At 44.4% G+C, this 19,695-nt stretch overlaps 1 protein-coding gene across 2 annotated transcripts in view; it reads right to left on the bottom strand.

Annotated features, from left to right (window-relative positions):
• HSD17B12 (hydroxysteroid 17-beta dehydrogenase 12) overlaps nucleotides 1-19,695 on the bottom strand; it is a 103,736-nt gene that overhangs the window by 65,263 nt on the left and 18,778 nt on the right. The window contains exon 1 of one of the 2 annotated variants that reach the window (XM_054066729.1): nucleotides 18,568-18,900. The exons of the other annotated variant lie outside the window; for it this stretch is intronic. Coding sequence (XP_053922704.1) covers nucleotides 18,568-18,736 — 169 coding nt within the window. The 5' untranslated portion in view covers nucleotides 18,737-18,900. Of the gene's footprint in view, nucleotides 1-18,567; nucleotides 18,901-19,695 lie in introns of those variants that run through there. 2 annotated transcript variants of the gene reach the window in all.

Raw genomic sequence — 19,695 nt, 5'->3', positions numbered from 1 at the left:
TATTGGTAACCAACCATCCTAATCATTTTATTGCTCTTACATTTGCAAATACCCATCATTACTGATCATAGCAGTTAAGTCTGGGCCTGCCCCAGTGAGTGATCTCAGGCACCAGTGCTCCCAAGACTTTGAAAGTTTTTAGAAGTATAAATAAATCAAAACTGATTAGGACCAAGTTGACCCAGACCTTCAACTACTGACAGAGCATTTGCACCATTTGCACTTGTTTCCCTCTGTCCTCTTTTAGCATTTGAGATGCTACATCTCCCACCACCCAGGCAAAACTTCAGCACAGAGCTAGACCACAGCTAGACTGTTATGCAACCCATCGTCCTCCTAGGCAGGTCTGCTTGGGCATGAGCAAACTCTGCTCCAGCAGTGAGTTGTTCCTGCTTGTCAACTCTCACAAGCAACAGCTCTTCTCCAACAACAGCAAAAGCAGCTAAGAGTCACTTAAAAGCAAGCTCCCATCAGCGCCACAGCACGATTGCCATGTTTGGGTTCAGGGGAAAAAGGAAGGGGCCAGCAGCAATACCAAATATTCTGGTGACAGTAGTCCATGATGAGTTCCCTGCCAATCTAGATGGCTCTCCAAGGGCTCCAGGAGTAACCCTCAGGCTTTCCACACACATATAGGGCAGCTGCTGATTCACGCTTTGTGATTCACACTCAGTGAGAGTTACTGCCTCATCATTCCAACATTGCGTGGGCTTGGAGCCCCTGCCACCGTGCACGAGCCACTTCTCAGTATCTCAGACCATAAGAGATTTCCCCACTTCTATTTTTAGAAGTCAGCTGACCTATATAAATTTATTGCAAAGATGTCTTCAATACCTTCTCTGGGAAAAGATTTTATACCTGCACGTACCCCAAAATCATACATCAAACTATTTCTCAGTGGCACTGCCACAACAGGGTATTTTGAAAGTAAGCAGAGAAAGGGCAGGTGAGGCAATCAGTCCAGCAGCAAATGCATTTGGCCCCTTCCTGTGCCTCCAGCTCTATGCACCAGAACAGTTCACCCACTGCAGACAATAAGCAAAGCTGCGTTAAGCAGCCAAGTACAGAAGATGAATGAACTGTGCGATGCTAAAGATCTGTGAATTGGAAAAATCTAATGCATGAATTAAAATCCACACCTTCATTCCCTCTCTCCCCAAAAAAGAAATGTATACAGCGGGACACAAAAGGAGAAGGAGGGGACAGAGGTGGAAAAAACGTGGTCTGACACATTTATAAAAACTGATGGCCTGTCACCCAGACACTGATGAATATTTTTTACAAGATAAAAATGGCAACCTAGAGTCTAAAAATAAAATGCTGCGCTGCAGACCTGTCTGGTTCAGCAACACCACTGGAATACAAACACACTCCCTTGCTGGTACATCTTGACTAAGATTTCAGAATGAGAAGAGGGGGGGAAAACCCACAGTAAAACATATTTTTAAGGGAAGACATTTGGGTCTTGTGGTTTTTTTTTTTAATAAGAATTCAGATTAGCGTTATACTTCACTGGCATTGTATAACTGCAATTTTTTTTTAAAAAAAAAAAACACTCCTAAATATTAAATGACTGATGAGAATAGCAGACTATCTCATGTTGAACAAAGCAATTTTTTTTCTTCCATTCCCCAGACAATTACAATATAAGAACAGACATATCAGTGTCTTTAAATTGTAATTTCAATAACCTTTAAAACATATTTTTAGAATCACGCTGCAGACAGAACTGTGGACACTGCTATTTTCAAACTCACCCCACCCTCAGAGACAAAAAATAAAACTATTTCTTCATTCTGCCTCAAAATTTAGACTAAAAACCTGCTTAACTGAGAAGCAAAAATGACTGAACATCATTCACAAGAAGCACTAATTTCTCAAGCCTACCCAAACTGCAGACAGGCTGCCTTATGCAGTAAAGATGCTATTTTTGGCAAGTGATGCAATAGCTGCAAGGGCTCTCCCAGAACCTTTCAATGAAGAGCTCAAGCCATATTAAAACATGTTACAAGATACCTAATATCTTGTACCTAATATCTGCATTGTCACCTTCCCATTCTCTGCACCAGCACATTACCCACAGAAGTCACCCTTTTTCAAGCTGTACCTTCCAAGAAAGAGTCAGATTTCACACATGAAGAGAAAAAAAATACATATATGTCCTTCAGCAAAAACATCTGCCCTGCACTGTGCATGACAAAAAAAGTTAAACAACACTGTACAGGCCTTTTCTGACCCCTTGATTTTCTATTGAAATACAAAGCAGCTTGGTTTCCTTGCTGAATATCTGTGAAGACACTGAAAAGCCCACAAAGCTAACACAACATATCATCCTTCCCAAAGTTCTTTCCATTCTTGGAGATCTTTTAAAAAGTTCTTGTATGTAACTGACAACTGTTAAGGCCTTTCTGTTATGTGACTGTTTCAACAGCTAAAAATTAGAAGTTTCAGAGATCCTAGGGCTATTTCAAATTATTTTTAAAACAGTATCGGAATTTTTCAGCCCCTTAGGTCTTACAATGGCCAACTGGACTGCCACATAGCAGATTCAAGCTTACTACTAAGTTTTCCACTGACCCCTTATAGGTTCAAATTCCACCCACTCTCTCCTCCAAAATAACAGGGGTATTCCTTAAGTTAGAACTACGCAACAAAACTATTTCCTTTGACTTCTGATCTCCAGAGGCCTATGGGAGAAGGTGACATGGAAGAGCCGTTAAAGAAACAATATCACATACTGTTTCGAATGTGTGGTGACAGGCACAATATATTGGTAAATCCATGAGCCCAATCTGCTGCTGTACAGAGTTTGATTCCTTTGCTTAACGCATGCAGGGTATACATAGCAGCTTTTACCTACTATTTCAGATCATCCATTTATCAGTCATGGCCAGCCTTTAGGGCTCAGGAATTCCCCTACATGTATTATGTAAGTATAACAGCTCACATTTGGGTTAGGTTTTACTGTTTTTCTATTTCCAAACCTTTGTTCTCATGATCTATTTAAATACTGCATTAACATCCTGATTATGTTCCAGGCTTAATTTTTTTTTTTTAATCAGTCAAAAAAACAAAAACCAACTTAAGCACAAGTCAACTGGCATCTTAAAGCCTGCAGTTAGCATTAGCAGCATTAACATTTATTCAAAGTTTTACACCTCAGCTCCTACAGTGCATAATAGATCAGGAGAGAGCAGGTGTAAAGACGGATGTGACCACAGCAAAAACATTTGCTTTTTCGTAAGATATTTCCAAGATCTTGTCTTCCTCATGAGTTCTCATCATGTCACGTACCATGCAAGACAGAAAGAAATAGAAAGCTTGACAACTCTTTATTACTTATTTGAGGCAGTCAAGTTCTGCCTCCCTACTATCCACACAACATACTTACTCCTCCCCCTCAAACATAAGCATGGGGAAAACAACACACATAGAATTTGTAACATCTGCAGGTTATTTGGGGAACAAAGTATCTGGCCAACAAGCAGCAAGACTTGGAGAGATTCATTCAGAAGCTACATACAGAATGGGGAATTAAATTAGTGGTGGTAAATAGAGTTGAATCCAGTTGGAGGCAAGTCACAACTGCTGTTACGGAGAGCTCGGTGTTGGGTCCAGTTCTGTTCAATATCTTTATTAATGATCTGGATGAGGGGACTGAATGCACCCTTAGCAAGTTCACAGATGACACAAAGCCGGGCAGAAGCGTCGATCTGATTGAGGACAGAGAGGCTCTACAGAGGGATCTGAACAGGCTAGATCAGTGGGCTGAGGCCAACGGGATGAGGTTTAACAAGGCCAAATGCAGACCCCTGCACTTGGGACACAAAAACCCTGTGCAACACTACAGGCTTGGGGAAGAGTGGCTAGAATGTTGCCTGGCAGAGAAGGACCTGGGGGTGCTGGTTGAGAGCAAACTGAACGTGAGGCAGCAGTGTGCCCAGGTGGCCAAGAAGGCCAATAGCATCTTGGCTTGTATCAGAAATAGCATGGCCAGCAGGACCTGAGATGGGATTTTACCCTCGTACTCAGCACTGGTGAGGCTGTACCTCGAATGTTGTGTTCAGTTTTGAACCCATTCCTACCAGACAGACATCAAGATGCTGGAGTGCGTCCAGAGAAGGGCAATGAAGCTGGTGAAGGGACCGGAGAACAAGCCTTATGAGGAGCAGCTGAGGGAACTGGGGTTGTTCAACCTGGAGAAAAGGAGGCTGAGGGGATACCTCGTGACAGTTTATTCATTTTAGCTAGACATAACATTAAAATAAGCTGTATACTGAGAAGTTAGCATTTGCTCTACAGGGACAGAGGTATGAAAATAAGGATCCTGCAGAACAGCTGAAGTAGCAAGAAGACTCATGCCCAAACCCTGCAACCTGCACAGAAGTAGGAAAGTTGAAGCACAGAGACCTTCATATCTGAAGCCCCAAAACAGCAGTACAGCGAGTGTCACACAGAGTATTTTACAAGGCCCTGTGAAGGTGGCAGGATGACAACTGTGGAACGCAAGATCAGGGTCTTTAACATAACCAACATGACCACTTACAGGTAAGAGTCTCCAGCACTTAAATTAGATAATAAAATTGAAGTGTTTAGAGCACTAACTAGCCTAGACTGCTTCTTAAAGTAGCAAACATTAAGTGAGAGGCAATATCTTCATGCTCAGAGACATTACTGTATCTTCCAGTAAAAGGTTATGCTTCTATTCCCACCAAATGAAAAGCTCCAAAACTTCAGGTCATCCAAATCTTCAGTTCCCAATTCCAAAAAAATAAACAAACCCATGGACTAAACCATTTAAGCTGCTTGTTGCTACACAAGATGCAAAACAACATCAAATATGACTGTTTCTCCCTCACTAGTCTGAAACGAAGTATCTGTACAATCTTGCTCAAACCAACTGTTAAAGTAGTACTTCTGGGGAGAGAAGAAAACACCCCCAGGGTGCCCCCTCTCACAGGTTCAAGCACGACTGCACGCACTCCAAGATCCACGAGAAGCCAGCGAGCATGTTTACGCTATGCTAGGAATGGTTCTAAACCTTTTATAACCTCTCACTCTAAATAAGACTGTTCTTTCTGTTAAAAGTAGAGCCCTCTCAGTCAAACTAGAAATAGTGTCTTATGTGTTGTCAGATACAAGATGGCTTTAGGAGTGTATTTAGTAGACAATGCGCTGTTAAAAAGATGCAAAGACAAGCACAGATAAAAGCTGATGTAGCTGGCAATTCTTAATTCAGCTGCTGAGGTGTTATAAAGGCAACTCTTAAAAGTGTAGAGGAGTAACACAAGAAGTATTAATATTTTAGAGTCTTTGGAAGTTACCCAATTATGATGGGGAGCAATCTATTCAAATAGATTGTTCATACAAAAAAAAAGACAAAGCCAAAAGTTCCTGAAAAAGCATTAAACTTTATCTTCAAAAGATATCCTACCTACAACAAGTATGCAATACATCTCTGCAATATTTTGTTTAAAGTCTGTACCGTACGTTCTAGCCCATGCACTAGAAGCACGTAGAGAAGTGCAATTTTGTTTAAATTAGAAGTCATCCAATTAACTTTCTTTTGTGCACTGCAGTTCTCAAACAGAAGCTTAAACAAGCTCAAACCACACCTTTTGAAAAGTCTTTCTCCTTCTCCGCATTGTCTGGAAGATTACTCAAGTGCTCAGCAGCACCCTCTAGCCCACAGACTTTAAGAAGGAACAGAGAACAGACTCGTCGTCTTCAATTGAGCAAAACCTACCATTCATAAAAAAGAGGGTCGCTTAGAGCTGAAAGACAATGATGCAGTGCTGGAAACCGGTCACATCTGGAGACTAGTCTGTATTTTTTGGCCTCAAAAACCACATAGTTGGATAGGGTTTTTTAGCTAAAATGAGCATATTTGGTAATTATTGTTCCACAGAGGTCCCTTCCATGCTACACTCTTTAATTACATTTGCTTTAATTGGGTATTCTACCCGGAGAGAACAGGAGGGGGGGCTGGGGGAAGAAGCGTGTGTGTGTGAATGATGTTAACACACCCAAGTTAATCAATTTGGAAGGTTACAGCTGTCTCATGAGAAATGCCCTCAATGAATTATTACTGAGCATTAGGGAGGCTCTTCTGCCAAAGCGATTTAGAAGTCCTCGGTTGTTTTATTCGTATCGGCACTGTTTTGCAATAGGTGCTTGCATTAAAGATTGAAGGAACAGCTCGGGCAGCAACGTCTTTCCCTTCCCGGTTCTAAATAAAGAAACAGCCACTGACGCCTTCTGCATCTCCGCTCTGAGCCCTCGAAAACTCGCAGCACCTTCCCCGGTGGAAAACTCCCCGGATTTTCCGAGGGAAGCGAGGCTCACACCAAGCCTCCTTAAACGCTTCGGCTACGATCGATGGGATGCGCGGGGGCGGCGAACCGCCGGGTCGCTGCGGGCCGGGGGAGCGGCGCCCGCGGGCAGCGGCCGGCAGGGGGAGCTGCGGCGCCGCGGCAGCGTCGGTCCCACACGCGCGAGGGGACCCGCCTGCCCCGGCAGCCCTCGCCCCGTACGTATCGCGGCTCTCTTCGGGCCCTTTACAGCATCTACCAACAGCCTGGATGCTCTGGGGAGCAGCACCCACAATAGGCTACGCTCCTCTGGTTTGACTTTATGAACCTTCTGCCCCACCCTTCCTTCACTATTTGCTGCTTTCCTTCCTTTTTGACATCCCATCCTTGCAGGTCTCACACCTCAACTTCAAGGACTTCTGGTTAAGAAAGTTTTACAGCTTCCACTAGACAAACAACCAACAGAAAGACTTCCAGTAGTCTTCCCTCACCTCCCCTCTGAGCAGTACTGGGGACTTCTTATTCAACTTCTCTCTCTGGTCCAAGAAAAAACCTTCCTTTAGAAGTCAGACACTAGGAAGAGCAAAGGAGATCGCTCTTACCACCTCTGCATAGACTTATCTTGGCAGCTCTAGACCAGCAGCCTGCCAAAACAGCTTTATTACGAGGTCCTTCTAACCTCCCTCTCAGGAGACCCCTCAAAATAGCACAAAGTCTCCCCTGCCAACAGGAGCTGTTCCAGCAACTCTGCCACTCTCCTTCAGGTCCCATAAACCTTTCTTACAATATGGTCAGAAAGCCAGGGCCACCTCGCCAAAATACTGCTCTCCTACAAGCAACAGGACATGTACACGGGTGTTAACACTCTGAATACTGGCCAGATGGGGCACAGTGTAGGCTGGTCTGGTCACTGTTAGGAGGCAGAGCAATCCACCCACCTGCAAATAAATGCATTACTGAATTTAGGAACATCATTCACACTAAAAATGGCCATTGTGGCTAGAGGAAGTAGCCTGCAAAGGTACTAAAGACACCTTAAGGAGAAAAAAAGAAATCAAGTGGTCTTAAGATCATAATCACTGCTCCAAATTTTAGAAATATGGGTAAGACTTCAGACTGCAGAAAATCCAGAGCTAGTAAGGCAGGCAACTGCTAGTAAGAGCAGGCAACTGCTAGTAAGAGCAGGCAACTGCTAGTAAGAGCAGGACAAGACTGAGCATTAAAAGTATGATCAGCACCCCTCGCTTAGATGCATGTCACTACTAATTCTCCCAAAAATACGGGTTTATATTTTCAGTTTTTAAAGTAACTTCTACAGTAAAGACTACGTTAAAACAGTATGCATTTATTAAATTGGATATATTCTTACTCATATCTATCTACTTCCACCATTTGTACAGAATTTGTCCTGAAAGCAAGTTGGGGGGAAGCAAAGCTGCAAGGAGACAGTAACAGTGCCCAAAACAAGCTAGTCTATCCTGGTATGTAACACAAACACTTCTCTGAACAAATACAATATTGTCATACGTTGGAAAGGAAATGTTTCATATCAGAACTTCCACACTTTGATTATAACCACAACCAGAGACAGCATAGAAGTAATGAAAACAGCTGGGATGAGATCCCTACCACAATTCTGCAGAGCTGGCAGCTTGAAAATCCACTTCTTCGTAAGCCAGGAAATTTTACTCAAAATGACTTCTGCATTAACAGATTTCTACATCTACCCACCCCTCTGTTTACAAACAGAGTAAAACATCGATATTTCAGTTACCACAATTACAGTTTAAAATATAGCCAAATACAATTGGTCCGTCCCCAGGGATAAGTCCACAGGAAGTTCAGAGTATTAAAACCTACTGTGTAAAAGAGGAAGAGTTTTAATTCTTAAAATTAATTCCATAACTAGGAAATCAATATAAGGCCATTATCCTTGTCTTTGAAAAGGAAAGGCACATGTTAAAACTTGTTAGCAAGGACCTCCAAAACTGTACTCTGCAACTCACAATCAAGCGTCTCAACACACCCCCAACAGTACTGTGTACATGCCACCCACCATGACCTACGCAGAACCAGGCAAAACGAGACTTTGGAATAGCCCATCAAGGCGGATTCAAGCAACAGAACCAAAACCAGACTTTTAGTTTAAGCCAGTGTAGCTGCAGGATGTCACCCAACCTGCATCCCCAGTGTCTGTTCACCAACTGCTTTTCAGGCAAATCAGTAAGCTCATGCAGCTAACCCTGCAGCTGGTCTTTCTTGCAAAGTCAGTTGTCAGCCATGACAGCGAGCAGACCTCACTCACATCACCATCATCCATTGACTAGACGCAACACAGTGAGAGGCCACAGCCAACGACTAGAGTAGAAGAAATTATTTTGGCAGCAGCGTGGTTTCTGAGCAACTCAAGCTGACCACTGGGCTTAAATGTATCCTCAACATAGAATTTCATGCTTGGTAGTGCTAGGTTAAGGGTTGGACTTGATGACCTTACAGGTCTATTCCAACCTAAACAATTCTATGATACTTTGAGTTTCCCTTCTGCTGCACCAGCACTGGAACTCATTTGACCCATACCAAAGCAGACTAAGGAGCATAAGGAGTCAAAAGCGACTATTTTTCTGCATGGCAGACTCCTTAACTGGATCGCTGCAGAGCAGAAAAGCTTTCCATCTACCTTCTTTTCTCCCCACACCAAGCAATTAGATCAGAAAGCCACGATGTAAAACCACACGCTCAGTCTTCTTGTCTTCTCTGATGGTATCTCATTTATAAGCTGACATTGCATGAGAGAGGCAGTAAACCGATTCCAGTGCAAAGGAACATGAACGAGGCCCTGCAGGTTAGTGTGAATACTCAGTCCACATATAGAATTGGCAAAAAAATAGCAAAGGTGAAGAACCAGTAAAGCAAATAGACAACCTTAATATCAGAATCTAGGAACCAACACAAAGCTGTGGAACTCCAAAAGTTTTTACATAGATCTGAAAACAGAATTGCGACTACCAGGACAAAGAGACCGAGATAAAGAGTTTGTATTAAGACAGGTAACTTGCCTTCAAGCACAACTGCAAGTTGATTGGAACACACATCCCCTTCTGCCACACCAGACAAACCGTGGCATGGACATACAGGACACCTGAGGGCAGGAACAAATGCCAGAACATCCTAACTCTCACCTTATTCAACATTTAGCAGGCTGCTCTAAATCACCTCTACTCAACTGCGCTCTAGAGATGGAAAGCTCCTGTGGCAGATAGGATTCAGACACCAGGAATACTGGTCATACAAACTCTTTCACAAAAAAAAATATGAAAACTTAGTGAATAATGAGTTCATAGATCAAATGCCTTTACTGGCAGGATTAGAATGCTGGAGAAGGAAGCAGAGAGGCTGAAGCCCACAGAAATTGGTCAACCACAGGCTTAAGAAGAGATAGGAGGGAAGAAATTTAGAGAAACAGATTCGATTAACACAGACAAGGAACATGAAACTGGAACTTGTTGGAACAAGGAACCAGTAGTGAGGCCCAGTATGGAGAAGAGTGGTGTACAACCATAAGCAAGTGTTGGCTGAGAAGCAGCAGTCCTCTGCCTTCTGCTTTCCATAACTACGAATACTGCTGCATATCTCCACTATTCTCTTCATCTAAAAGTAGGGACTAGAGATGTTGAAAGGACACCAGGCTCTCTGGTATGCACCACAGTTTCTTCCCCTCAACAACAAAACCCTTTACCCCATTGAGCTTATCCCAGGCCTCTCATTCACCTTCTATAGTAGTTTGAGGTAAATTAAGAGTCAGTTTTGTGACTAACTCAGTTGCTGTAAGTAACTTCATTTTCTGAAAGCTAAGGGCATGTTTTTGAGATAGTATTCTTCTATGAAGTGATATCACAGAGCATTGGTATGCAAAAAAGCCAATGCTTATACTTAATCAAGGCCATCCTCAAGCTGGCAGAAAGGAGCCCCACCTGTGAGGAGGGGCAAATAGAGCAGGTGACCCTGAACTGACCGACAGTATTCCATCCCATATACGTCATACTCAGTATAAAACAGAGATCATGAAGGTCTCGCTCTCTTCTGCAATGGCTGACTTCCAGTGAGGACCTCATCTGTTTGGTTGCTCCTCATCCCAGATCGCTGTGTTCATGAATCCAGTTCCCAAGTCCAGCTCCCTCCCAGCCACGAACCCATTCCCTTGTTCCTGCTCTGCAGCATTTCTGGTGATGTACAGTCATCGAGGGGAGGGCTAGGAGCACGATCTCATATATTTGTATATATTTTATTACTTTCTGATTATTTTCATTATCATTTCATTAAAGCTGTAGTTTTAGTTTCCAACCTGTAAGCCTTTTTCCTCTCATTTCCATTTCATCAGGGGTTGAGGGGAGAAGGATTTCGGAAGCTCAACTGCAAGGTTTTTAAGCTGCCAAAATTTAGTTGGGTGGGGCTAAACCATGACACCTTTTCTCATTACAGTTTTTACCCTTTCTGCTACTGTGGTAGTCTTCTAACCTGAAAACAGTCTAGAAATTCCTTGTTATTAACATCCCTAGAGCCAAGTTCTTCACCTCTGCTCTGCCCTGTCCAGTAAGCACAGGGCTCCTCAAGAATCAGAAATGCCACTGTCCCTACTGGCACGACTGATGTAATATACCCTCTTAGGACATCATGGCTCACAATTACTTAAGAGGAGAAAATTAGGAGGAGGCAGGAAAAAAATAGTTAAAAAAACCCCAATCAAACAAAACCAAATCCTGCACAGTCAACCTAAGAGAAAGTACTGCACATACACAGACTCAACACATGCCTCAACCTGAGCCACAGAGCTGTCTTCCACCCTCTTTGGGACAAGCAACTGAGTCAGCATAGAAGTACATGAGAGAACCCTCAGAAGACAAAGAAGAAGGGAGGGCGACATAAAAACAAAAAAAGTAGCACAAGAAACAAAGGGACAAGCACTGGTTTCCCTGAGGCTCTACTTCTAGACATCTCATCTCCAGTTTTAAGAACTGCTATATAATCGCGACATAATCTGCTTTCTTTCAAAACCTACTACTAAATCTCAGGATTTTAGGTGTCACCATCTGTTGCTGAGGGCAGGGGAGTAAATTAGAACCTCAGCAGGAAATACTGCATACAGCTCTTTTCCAGTTTATATAATATGCATATAAAATAAATATATTGCAAGCTTATATTGTGGATCAGAATTTCAGCTCTGCTGATGACTCACACAGCCGGTGATGGTGTACTGCTCTAGACTCCAACTCCAGGAATCGGGGAAGTTGCACAAATTTTGGGAAAAAAAATACATTAAGGTTAAATAATCAGGAGTCAAAAACCAGCAGACTTAAGGAAGAACCCTTTTGTGCAATTAATGGTACTACAGGGGAAGAAAGTCAAGTAGCCATAATTCTAGCATTTTCAGACATTAATGTACTCAATCTGAAAAACATTTTGCTTTACTCTAGGAACACAGGTTTCCTAAAGCCTATCAATATAGGTCAGCAACAGAAGTCACCTGAAGTTACAAGCAGCAACTCTTAGTCTAGCCAGGCAAGTGATTAAACCATGCAAGCCCAACGGAACATGTGATGCTTTTATCCACTAGCTACACTGTTTATCCTACATTTGTGTTCATATACAAGCCTCAAGAATCATTTGGCATTTCTGTTAAAGTAATTACGATATTTTCTTACTGTCATCCCTTCTGTAGCAAAGGTGCTCTTCCCAACACTAGGGATTAGGAATGAAAATATTTGTAAGACCACGAACAGCCACATGTTTTCCCCACCCACCAAAAAATAGTTTCCAGGTGGTGAACTACTGCAGTTCTCCTCAAACTCCACTCTCAGCTCTGCCCTCACACCAGCAGGACCCTCCTGCTAGCTCACCTGTGTCTTACACAGGAATGCATTTGCCCAGCTGGCTCTAACACCCACCACAGTGCCAGCTAGACTTCTTTACTGGAGACACTTCTGTGCTCCTCATTCCACCACAAGGCCTTTCCTTGCACTCACCAGGACACTTCACAAGGAACCTTCCCAAAGGTGAGGGAAATACATTGGCCAAAAAAAAGTGACAGAAATAAACTGGAGCAAGTTACGACTCTAGATTACATCTTTGCATAAATTCTGTAATTTTAAGTAACTGGTTTCCATTACAAGTATTCCTGTTCTAAAATACACAGAAGGCTGAGAGAATGGGCTAGCTTAAAATAACAGAGCTATTCATCTCCTGGGCTAATAAATTTTCAAGTATTTCTGTCTCATGCTGTTTATCAGAGATGGGTATTCCTTTCACCTTAATGCAAACAGCATCTGGCCTCCACTCACCATAAGCTTTTGGTTTGGAGATGGAGAGACCATACTGCAGCATTTAACTCTCCTTCACATGCAGGTTAAACACAGCAAGGCCTGTTCATATTCAGATTCAAGTTTCACAGTAACATTAGCTCTGCCTTACTAACTAACACACCTGGAATTTCTCTTGAGAAATTAAACACCTCTCAAAAACAGGAGAATGGAAGTGTTCACACCAAATCAAACTCTAAAGCTGAAGACTATGAGCCTGACTGAGGTTGGTGGTGCCCACACATACATATTTAGTCTCAACAGGTGCTGACACATGCCAGAATTGAAATGCTGAAGCCCATCAGCAAAGACACAGCAGAATCAGAGATGGGACTTTGGACTTCTGGGCTTTAAGCATTTGCTCTCCCTCTCCTCTTCTGAACAGAGAGCACAAGGAGAACTTAAAACAACAAGTGTTGAGCAATCCTACTAAACAGGTATTTTAAACAGTCGGTAATATCACGTGCAAAAGAAAACACCTGAAAGAAGCAACCAAGAACTAGAAAGACAGCAAAACTGTAGAGAACAGAGTAGAGGGTGGTTCACTTCTTTATACCGTTCAGGAAGCAAAACTAATTTTATACACTAGTAGCAGCAGCCTATGTAAAAAAATAAAGAGTCGGGGAGGTTCTCTAGTAAGAGTTGCAACATCTTAAAAGGAGTTGCAGCCCACAGTACCACACAGTGCAAGCTGCAGAGCCTAGGGCGGATGGGTCAGAGATCCCAGCTCTCCTAGGTTGCTCTGGAAGAAAAGGCTTGCTTAATCCAACAAAGAGCAGGCTGGAGGGACACACTGTCACCCAAACCACATGCTACAAATAGGATTGCTGACTAAAGGAAGACAGCTAATTTTTTTACCAGAAAAAAATTAGGGTGAATATTGGAAAATGTTACATGGTATATAGGAAAAGAAAAAGCTGTACGCACTGGAGGAAGAGCACTTTTGGGAAGTTCAGACAGGAACCCTTCAGAAGCACTTTGCTAACAGTCATAGAAGAAAACAATATATGCTCCACGTTCAGGCTGCAAGTTTGACTTGAGCTGTCATGATCAAGAGCTAGAAATTTTCACATGCTCTTAATGGTAATTTTTGGTTTTCTGAGTGTCATGCTTTATTTCATACAAGGATAGAACTGTTTGTGTAGCACCCAGAACTGAGAACAAGACCAGAAAACTCTCACCAAGGATCTAAAGTGCTAAAGACAGTAAATCCCTGAATACGCGATTCTGATAAAGAATAAAAGATAACCAAAATATCTTCCCAAATCTCTGCACCCACCAGCCAAGCACTCAGGTGCATTGGAAAACAGGGAGTTGCACAGAGCCTCCCTCTCACATCCTGCAGAGTGAGCAGCACAAAGAGAGGTTGAACTCCCTTTGCTGCCCAGTTAACTATACCCTCATCACACACTGTACTCGGCATTGGTGAGGCTGCACCTCTAATACTGTGTCCAGCTTTGTGCCACTCACTACAAGAAAGATATCGAGGTGCTGGAGCACATCCAGAGAAGGGCAGTGAAGCTGGTGAAGGGGCTGGAGAACAAGTCTTATGAGGAGCGGCTGAGAACTGGGGTTGTTCAACCTGAAGAAAAGTAGGCTGAGGGGAGATCTTATCACTGTCTACAACTGCCTGAAAGGAGATTGTAGTGAGGTGGGTGTCGGCCCAAGTAACTAGTGATAGGATGAGAGGAAATGGCCTCAATCTGCACCAGGGAAGGTTCAGATCAGACATCAGGAAAAATTTCTTCAAGGAAAGGATTATCAGGCACTGGAAGAGGCTGCCCAGGGAGGTGGTTGAGTCACCACCCCTGGAGGTATTTAAAAGATGGGTAGATGAGGTGCTCAGACATATGGTTTAGTAGTGGAGAGGTATGGCTGGACTCAATCTCAAAGGTCTTTTCCAAACAAATGATTCTAAGACTGCACTAGGTGGACTCTTTTGATCTGCAACAGTGATTTGTGATGTGGTCAACTACCACTGCACATTGCCAAACATCTGCAAAGCAAGATAGCACTCATTTTTGCAACAGGGATGGAAATTTTTTTTGCAGAGAACAAAAAAGCCTTCAGGTAACAACTATTTCACTTGATGCTAAATAGCTTGAGAATTGATATTGCATGTGAAAGCTGCTCAGTTACCAACAAGCTACCACGTGGTCAGCCCTAAAGTCAAAGTCCTTTATCTGAAGTTAAGTTGTCACTAAAATAATTTATCATCCATCTTATTTCATTAAGGTTGTTCTAAGAAATTCATAAGGATGAGAGTATTTTAAAGATGCTGTTTCTAGGGACCACAGGAAGCGTTATCTTACAGATGGAATCTAACTCAACCTATTCACAAACAAAACCCAGCTTGTCACTTCTTCCTCTTTGTACAAGTACCACATCTTATTAATCCAATAAATAATTGTTAAGGTTCGATTTAGATTTTGTTATTATGCTGGCCTTCCTGGCCAAGAAAAATTTGGGAATCACCCAACATATTCTTAGTTTTTAAAAGACATGATTGTAAAGACACAAATAAGCACCCACTCCGCTGCTGGGATACCCAGTTACACACATTTTCCATGTCTCCCTTAGTGGCTCTGGTATACAAATCACTATTTTTAGGTGCTGGACTATGCCTAGTCAAACATGGCCCATGTTAAGTTAAAAAAACAGCCAACAAGAACAGGCACATAGCATTCACCCAGCTTTGCTGCTGATGAAAGAATTTATTGTTAAACATTTACACAGGAAAAAGTTTAAGACTGAATAAAGGGGTTTTGTCTAAAACCAAATTACAGAAAGTTAGAGGCAGTCAAAAGCATTATCCTGATTAATAACCGCTTACAGTTTCTTTTTTAAGAAAACTAGAGCAAATTGCCCACATTTAGTTATTTTTGCATGTTAATGAATAAACTCCCAAGAAGCTTAATTAAGGCAAACTCATCTTCACAATCGTTTGTTGGCCCAAATACAACTGTACAGCTGTATTCACCACATGAGAAAGCATCATCTCTATCAGACATGTTGTAATCACTAAATGTGCGATTATTCAACCACGCATCAAAGACACTAGGGGAAGAAATGGACCCTTTTCTAAGCTACTGTGAGGCTTGAAAGAAAACATGACTTTTCTTGGCGTGTCACATGGCCAATTACACAAAATAAACTTTGTTTCCAGTTAACACATCACCTGAGTTACAGCAAATCGGGGAAAAAAAAAAATTTCTCGTTATAATATTTGCAATTTTGAGCCCAGAAAAAAGAAAGATTTAAGTATCTAGCATGATCGAGATCTTCGAAGTTTTAGAGCATCAGATCATTTCAACTTGTAGAGCCAGTGCATTTTGAATATAAGTTGATTATTTTCATATATCAAACTGGTCTGATCTTAGAGCTGACCACCCTGCTCCGAGCAGGAGGTTGAACCAGAGGCCTCCTGAGGTTCTTCCTAGTCTGAATTACTGTAGAATTTTTACTTCATTTCACCAAGTTACTGAAGGGAAGAGGAAGAAAAAAGATTTTGTCTTTTCCAGAAAAAGAGGTGGCTTCCTAAAACGGGAGATATGGCAACTCTCCAAGTGGGATCTGTGACAGCAGCAGTTTCCTGCTCCAGACACTCTGCACTCCAGAATACACCCAACTGTCAATGGTAGTGAAGTGGCTGCCTGCCATCACCATCAAAGGGACACTCTCATCCAACCTAAGGAGAAACACCATTATGGATCACAACTACAGGCGCTGCCAACAGATTTGCCCATCTAGAGGAAGGCAGGGGAATAGCCACATCTTTGGTATATTCTTGGTGATTTTAGAATAACTCTTTGGTGCTCTGCTCATGTCAAGTGTGTGGTTTATTTAGCTAAACTGTTTTCCAAGCAAGGGGGCTGTTTATTTTCTGTTACCAATTGGTGAGGCACACTAAAAGTACACAGCTGTTGATCAAGGAATTTTCACTGTTTTCTCTCTCAAGATGCACCCAGAAAACCCACATTGAGACAACTTCCACTCAATGTCCATCACCACACAGTACCCAAAATGAAGCCAGATGCAAGTTATTGGGAGAGAAAACCAGAAAAGCCACATACAGACCTTTACACATAAGTGTCACTGTAGAAAAATTAACTTGGTCAAAGTGACTGCTATTTAAAGTAGCACAAATTTAATTTTCTCAGAGTACTTTATCAGCTCGTGTAGTTGTTCCTCCTCACATCTGCTTCTTCTAAATACCAGCAAATTAAACAAAGCATAGACAGAAGGAATGGCATATAAGCAAGCAAAAACACATAAAGAAAACAAGGGAAGAATCTGCAACTCAATTTCAGTCAGGCAGAAAAGTACAGTAAGAAGTCTTTACAAATGGCCTTGTAAGGGCTTTCTAGTTGTGCAGTGGAAAGAATGCATTGCTACAGTAATCACAGCAGCTTATCCGCATCAAGCCCGCTGGTTTTTAAAACACCAGGAGAGAAGAAAACAGACTTGTTCCCACAGTATGACTTAGTAATTGACTAATTCTCAAAGTGACCCAGCCACATCTTCATCCTCCTTTCCAGGAGGAGAGAAAACAGAGCCTCCCAAGCCTATTGCTGGTGCCACAATGCACTTCAGGGCAAACCATACCAGGGCTTATTCAGACTGAGAAAACCTCTCTCCATTTCAGCTGGAGACTACAGCTCCAGCAGTAAAGCAGCATCTCTTCATCGTTAGTAGCACAAAGAGGGTGTACAACAGCTAGCTGACAATGGCCACATGTCTGTCTACAGTGGCAGCTCAGGTCCAAGTCAGCAGGCACCACAATCCTATTTCTCTAACCCTCCTTGACACTGCAGCAGTGCTCTCACCTCACAGCAGTAGTAAAGACAGGGAATTTAGCTGCACTGCCAACGCTCCTCTTCCTCCATGCCTTGAGGATCATGACCATAGCAAAGAGAAAAAGGCATTTTCGTGAGCAGCATGTGCCACACATAAGTGCCTGCACTTGTATGAAACAGTGACAGAGGGCATCTGCAGTTTCCTGTTCACAAGACATTTGAGCATGTGACTGAGGGAAGATCTGTCATCTATAGTTTGCAGTTCCAGGTAATAAGCTGGCATTTGGCTCAAGCGCTGCAATTTCCATATTTGAAACAAGGCAGAAGAAGTTTAAGTGGCCACCAAGACTTCCAGCACCTGAAAGGGGCCTACAAGAAAGCTGGAGAGGGACTATTCATAAAGGCTTGTGGAGATAGGACCGGGGGGACGGGTATAAACTGGAGAGGGACAGATTTAAGCTTGATATAAGGAAGAATTTCTTCACCATGAGAGTGGTGAGACACGGGCACAGGTTGCCCAGGGAAGTTGTGGATGCCCCATCCCTAGAGGTGTTCAAGGCCAGGTTGGATGGCACCTTGGGCAGCCTGAGCTAGTGAGATGTGTCCCTGCCCACGGCAGGGGGGTTGGAACTGGGTGATCTTTAAGGATCCTTCCAGCCCTAATTACACTATGCTTCTGTTAGGCACCACAGGTCAGAAGGGAATCAATAACGCAGTAATACAGTCAAAACCAACACCAGAAAGTCCAAGAGCCTTTCGGTTTCCTCTGCCAACCACGTCTTTTAACAGGCGTACCCCTTCTCTAGCTGGAAAACCTTGCCCATTTACATGTAACTTGCCCGAAGCACGTGGGATTACGTATCGCTACCTTCCTGCAACTCCCAATTATCACCCACGTATCCATTCCCAGACGGGATCGCGCGCCCCTTCGGGACGGGACGGGAGGGAGGGGAGAGGACGCGCGCACGCCACCCCCGCGCCGTGACGTCAGCAGCGCGGGGGCGCGCGCGGAGGCCTCCCTGAGGGGGCGCGCGCGCGCCGCGGGCTCAAACCGGCGCCCCCCTCCCACCCCTCAACTTTCGGCGCTCCCGAGGCCGCCGCACTCACCTGCCCAGGCGCCCAAGGCCGGCCCCACGGAGCCGCCACCGCCCCCCAGCGCCCAAACGCGGAGCCCGGCCAGCAGGCGGTACGAGGTCAGGGCCGCCGCGTAAAGGGCGCCCAGCGCGCCCACCCAATAGAGGAGACCGGCGGCCGGGAGCGCGGCGGGAGCTACCATGCTGCGGAGGCGGCCGCGGCGGAAATGAGCCCTCCCGGCCACCGCCGACCCGCAAGCCGTCACTGCGCCGGCCCCCGCCACGCCGCCATTGGCTGAGCGGCCGCTCGGCCTCCGCGTAACCCGGCAACGCGCCCGGCCCCGCCCGCCCCCGGCCCCGCCACGCCGTGAGGGAGCGGAGGGGGGGCGGGGCCGGGAGCGGGCGGCCGCGCGCCCCCGTACTACTTGCGGGCTGCGCCCCACGTGGCCGGGCTCCGCCGCCTCGCTCCAATTGGCCGGAGCGCGGCCCCTGCGCGCTGATTGGCCGCGCTGACAAGGCGCCTCTCGTCCCGCCCCCTGCTGACGTCATATGAGCCCATTCATAAAATGCTCGGGCTCCACCTCCCGCCCGAGAGCGCGTCCCTCGGCTCCCCCCGCGGTCACCGGCCGTCCCAGCCGTTTTTGTACCGCAAGGGGGGCTTTCAGCAGGAATCAGATTCGTAGAATGGTTTGGGTTGGAAGGGACCTTAAAAGATCAGGCTGATTTGACAGGCTGAAAGAGTTGGGGTAGTTCAGCCTGGAGAAGAGAAGGCTCCGAGACCTTATAGCGACCTTCCAGTACCTGAAGAGGCTACAGGAAAGCTGGGGAGGGACTTTTTACAAAGGCATGTAGTGATAGCACTAGGGGCAATGGGTATAAACTGGAGAGGGGCAGGTTTATACTAGGCATAAGGAAGAATTCCTTCACGATGAGGGTGGTGAGGCACTGGAACAGGTTGCCCAGGGAAGCTATAGATGCCCCATCCCTGAAGGGTTCAAGGCCAGGCCAGATGGTGCCTTGGGCAGCCTGATCTAGTGGGAGGTGTCCCTGGCCATGACAGGGTGTTGGAACTGGATGATCTTTCAGGTCCCTTCCAAACCAAACTATTCTATGATCATATAGTTCCAACCCTCCTGTGATGGGTAGGGACACATCCCATGAC

The sequence above is a fragment of the Cuculus canorus genome, chromosome 5, assembly GCF_017976375.1.
Source record: "Cuculus canorus isolate bCucCan1 chromosome 5, bCucCan1.pri, whole genome shotgun sequence".
Taxonomy (NCBI): Eukaryota; Metazoa; Chordata; class Aves; order Cuculiformes; family Cuculidae; genus Cuculus; species Cuculus canorus.
The sequence above is the reverse complement of the archived record's forward strand: the minus strand, read 5'-3'. Positions and strand labels throughout refer to the sequence as shown.